At 40.3% G+C, this 4558-nt stretch overlaps 1 gene segment (V, D, J or C); it reads right to left on the reverse strand.

The window, feature by feature from the left end:
- Positions 1-1680: 1680 nt before the first annotated feature.
- On the reverse strand, positions 1681-4371 carry LOC101991534. The segment is given in 4 exon segments: positions 1681-1792; positions 1855-2023; positions 3941-4228; positions 4326-4371. Coding segments are annotated over 4 exon segments (615 nt in total).
- Positions 4372-4558: the final 187 nt, after the last annotated feature.

A 4558-nucleotide genomic window follows, 5' to 3' on the forward strand; every position in this document is an offset into this window, starting at 1 on the left:
CTGATTCAGTCCCCACCTTCATGTTCCTACTTTGATTTAATGTCCTGATTTTCCTCATGTTGGATTTTGAGAGTTAAGATGACAGAAACCCTTTCATTCAGATGTTGGTCTTGTTCATAGTATTGATCATATTTATAGACCACAAGGTAAGACAATAGAAAATTCTTCTCATGAAAGTAGTGAAGGAAGGAGCATGACAGGCTGTCCAATTGCAACCTCAGCCACACACGAAGTCCCCCTTCCAGATACATCTACACATTCCAACATACACAGACACACAGAGAATGAGAGTCCCACTTCCAGATATAGTCCCACACCCATCCTACACAACCACACTCAGAAAACTCTCACATTCATTTCTTTTTCGATAGGGTCACCTGGGTGGCCTGGACTTTCTATATAGACCAAGCTATGAGAGATTTTCTTGCTTTTGTCTCCATATTGAATTGATTGAGACTATATTTCACCATGCCCAACCAACAAATGCAGTGTTGTTCATCGTTAATCAATTTATTTTCTTGAAATCTTTCAACACAATATATTATGATAATTATTTACTGTCTCTCTTCTCTTGCAGGTCCTACCCATTTACCCATTCCCAGAATTCCATAATGGTCAGTTTTAAGGGTTATTTAAGAGGACATATAAGGGTTTGGACTCTAGGCACTCATTTTCATTTAAATAGTTAATGCTTTAAAAATCCAAAATTGGCAATACAATTTCTCTTTTAAAAATTATTATAAAATATATGTATTCGCTTTTGCAGATTGCATTGTTTTATCAATGTATAGTTATAATATCCAGGGCTCAAGTGTTGGTTCAGTGGTATGGTGCCTTCCTCCCAGTATTAGTATTTTAGCTCGATTCACAACACTTGCTTACAAGCTGGGTGTGATGGTTTATCCTACATTCCTAGCACTGGGGGTGTTGTGACTGGAAGTCCAGCCATCCAAAAAATCTATCTGCACATTTGTGCTCCAGATTCATCTTGAGATCCTGTCTCTAAAGTAACATAGAAATCAACTGATAAACACACTCAATCTCAACCTTAGCCTCCAGACACATGTGGAAACCACACACACTCTAGTAAGTTAGCATTTCCAGCCATCCAAATCTGATCTTTACCCTGCATTGAATCCATGTTCTATAGTTATTTAGAACTGTGTCATGGATGCTGCAGACCTTGGATGAACTGCTTGCTATAAAAGCCAAGAGATTAACTCCTGTAGACTTGTTTCTTCTCCACAACTTTCCAAATGCACTCCCTATTCTGGGGACTCCCATTCCATTTCCAGACATGAGAGTGTCTCATTTAAGTCTCTGAAAGTGAGAAATGATATTTGTCTAGGTGCTTAATTTCTATTTTTAAGCTTGGTTCTTAAATTTAAGACATTTCACATGGTCAGAAAGCACCCTACCATAGAGCTACAAGCCAAGCTCAATATTTTAAAACATAACATTTTTCTATAGAAAATATTTTTGATGACTGAATCTTTGCACTACTTAAATTAACAAATGCAATCACAAATTCTTCTTCCGTGATGCCCAGAAATTATAACTGATTCTGTAAGGGATCAATCTACTGAGCATGGATCTTGAGAATGTTGGGGTAGGGAGGATAAATCAAAACAAATAATTCAGACAGAAGAGGCCAAGGAGAAGTAGAAAGAAACTGTACTCTCAGCTGGTGACTCCTATTCTGTGTCTGGACTCCATGATCTTTTCAAGACTACTGTGTAGTTGAACAACAGCATGTGCTGGAATCTTACTACTCATGTTCAACCCCACACACCTGAATGAAAAGTTAAAAATGAGAGCAGAGTGCATATAAGAATAACTATATCTGCCACAGACAGTAAAGAGGCAGACAGGGCCTGTTCAGCTGTGTTCTCTGACTCTGGTGCTTTGAGAGTCACTAGGATCTTAAAGAAGAATGGGAACTGGAATGTCTTCAGAGGCTTTCTCAGGGTAAGGGAGGCCCAGAGCTTGAAGTCAAACCAAGAATCCCAGCCTCGCTGCTCACCTGAGCTCAGAGCAGGTTTCTGTGGTCTGATGCTGTGGTAACTTCTATATGGTAAACTATCTATAGATAATGAGAAAGTATGCATCTTTGAAGCCATCACTTAGACATATACACACAGACAGATATACAACAACAGAGACAACCCTTTCCACAAACACACTTATAAGAGCAGATGGGTATATATATTAATATCCTATGATATTTGAAATTTTTCCCAACTATGTCATTCATTCTGCTTAAAAAGAAATCACCACGCTCATTTATAATGTACTGTGAATACACTGATTTACCCCACTACCCTCTTCCCTCTTTCTCTCACTCCTTTGACCCTTCTGGCCTCTCCTACTCTCATGTCTTTTCCCTTCTCTCCTCCCTTCTTTCCTGATTTACTGCACTAACTTGCTTCATTTGTCTCTTCTTCCAGGAGCAAAATTGTAGGGTCACGGCATCTTGTGCAATTTTCTGAGGGACCCGCAGAGTTTTCAGAATATCTTGGTAGAACCACATTTCCATTTCGATAGCACAGGCATCCCTTCTCTTCCATACCTATAATACTTGATCTTATTCTTTCCTTGGGTAAATGCAGTCATATCATTGGTTACAGGCAACTAATTCTTTTCAGTTTAACATCTATTCCTGTTGTTGTTAGAAATGTTAGCTTCATGCTACCTCTTCTGCCCATATGCCCTGGTCAAGGTAAAGCATCCCAATCAGAGCATGGAGGGCAGAACAATGTGGGCTCATGAGAACATCACCTCTCCTCTGGGTTCCTAGTTAGCCTCCTGACTCGGAACTAAGAGAAGTGAGAGAAAGGAGTTTTTCTTGGAAACAAAAATTAAACTATTCTCTTGGATGACAGAAACCATAACTTTTCACAGGGTGAGGAGTCAACAACAGTATTTATTATTCAATACAAGAAATATAATTATTAAAAGTTACCATTTGAATCAAGGTCTCATATAAACTACACACAGACTAGACCATTGGGCTAAATTACAGAACTGGATGAGAACTTTTTAAAAATACACTTTTTAAATTAGGGGTATTTACTTCTGTGTGGGTAATGTAGTGCTCATGGAGACAAACAGATGGCACAGAGGCCTCTAGACTCACATGTGGGTCTGAGCTGCCTGTGTCTTTTAGGGTTTACAATCTCTTTTGGCTTCTTAAGGAGCTGATGCAGGTCAAAAGACAAGATCATTCTATCTCAGTGTGATGGTCTGCATTTTGTTCAGATAAAGGGCATCCTAAATTTAAAAAGAAACTACAATGGGGCTGTAAAAATCAAGTTTTTGACACACAAAAACCCTTCAGTTGGTTCTAAACACAGCACTCAGAATCCATAACTAAAAAAATAATAATAGAGAAAGAATTGTGTTTGGCAGCAAACCAGGTATACTGTATAGGGAATGGGGAGACTGAACAACCACTGGAACTCATTGAAACATCAGATAATCCAGTCTTTGAGATTCAGGTCCACAGATAGAATTTGTCTTAAAACAAGTGGTGCAGATGGCTAGAGAAACGCATCATATGTCAGCACGCACACACACACACACTAGTGAGAAAGGAAGAGGGGGAGTGAGAGAGACTGAGACAGAGATAGTTAGAGAGAGATAAAGGGTAACAGGGAGGAACATTGTGATAAATAAACACACACATCAGGAAAAAGAAATTTGAATAAACATTTGGACACGCAAGGATTACTACACACTATACTTGTAGAGAAAATCCTGAAGTGTGATATGGAGAGGCAGTCCAAACACAGAGAAGTTCAGTTTGCCATGCTTCTATGAGCAGGCTCTCCTGTGACCCAGATTTCTAAGTGCTCTTATCGCCCCCTACTGGTCCAGTGTTCCCTACAGGGAGGTTTGTGTCTGAGCTCAGAGTAGCATTCACTCACTGTGTCTCTTGTACAGTAATACATGGCTGTGTCCTCTGACCTCAGACTGCTCATTTCCAGGTACAAAGTGTTCTTGGCACTGTCTCTGGAGATTGTGAACCGACCCTTCACAGCATCAGTATAGTATACATTACTTCTAATGTATGCGACCCACTCCAACCCCTTCCCTGGAGCCTGGCGGACCCAATTCATTGGGTAACTACTGAAGATGAATCCAGAGGCTGCACAGGTGAGTTTCAGGGACTTTCCAGGCTGCACGAAGCCTCCACCAGACTCCAACAACTGCACATCACACTGGATACCTGTAAACACAAAGAATTCATGTTAGAAAATTGACACAGATTTTTTTTCTCTTTCTCATGTCCACACAACACAGAGCATCTCATCTTTATGAATTACCTTCTAAAATAAGGACAAAGAAAACCAATATGAGCCCTAAGTCCATGCTATGTGGCCCGTGTTCAGTGCTGACACCTGACAGGGAGGACTTGGGAATCCAAGGCTTGTCTCCTCTGCCAGAGCTGCAGGGTCAGGACAGGGCTTGTTTTAATGGGCAAAAGAAGCCTTATTTGCATATCTTCCTGTCATAGCAGACTCTGTAATTGGATCTGGGCAGAAGGCAGTAGTCAGAG

The sequence above is a fragment of the Microtus ochrogaster genome, unplaced genomic scaffold (assembly GCF_000317375.1).
Source record: "Microtus ochrogaster isolate Prairie Vole_2 unplaced genomic scaffold, MicOch1.0 UNK101, whole genome shotgun sequence".
In the NCBI taxonomy this organism is placed as follows: Eukaryota; Metazoa; Chordata; class Mammalia; order Rodentia; family Cricetidae; genus Microtus; species Microtus ochrogaster.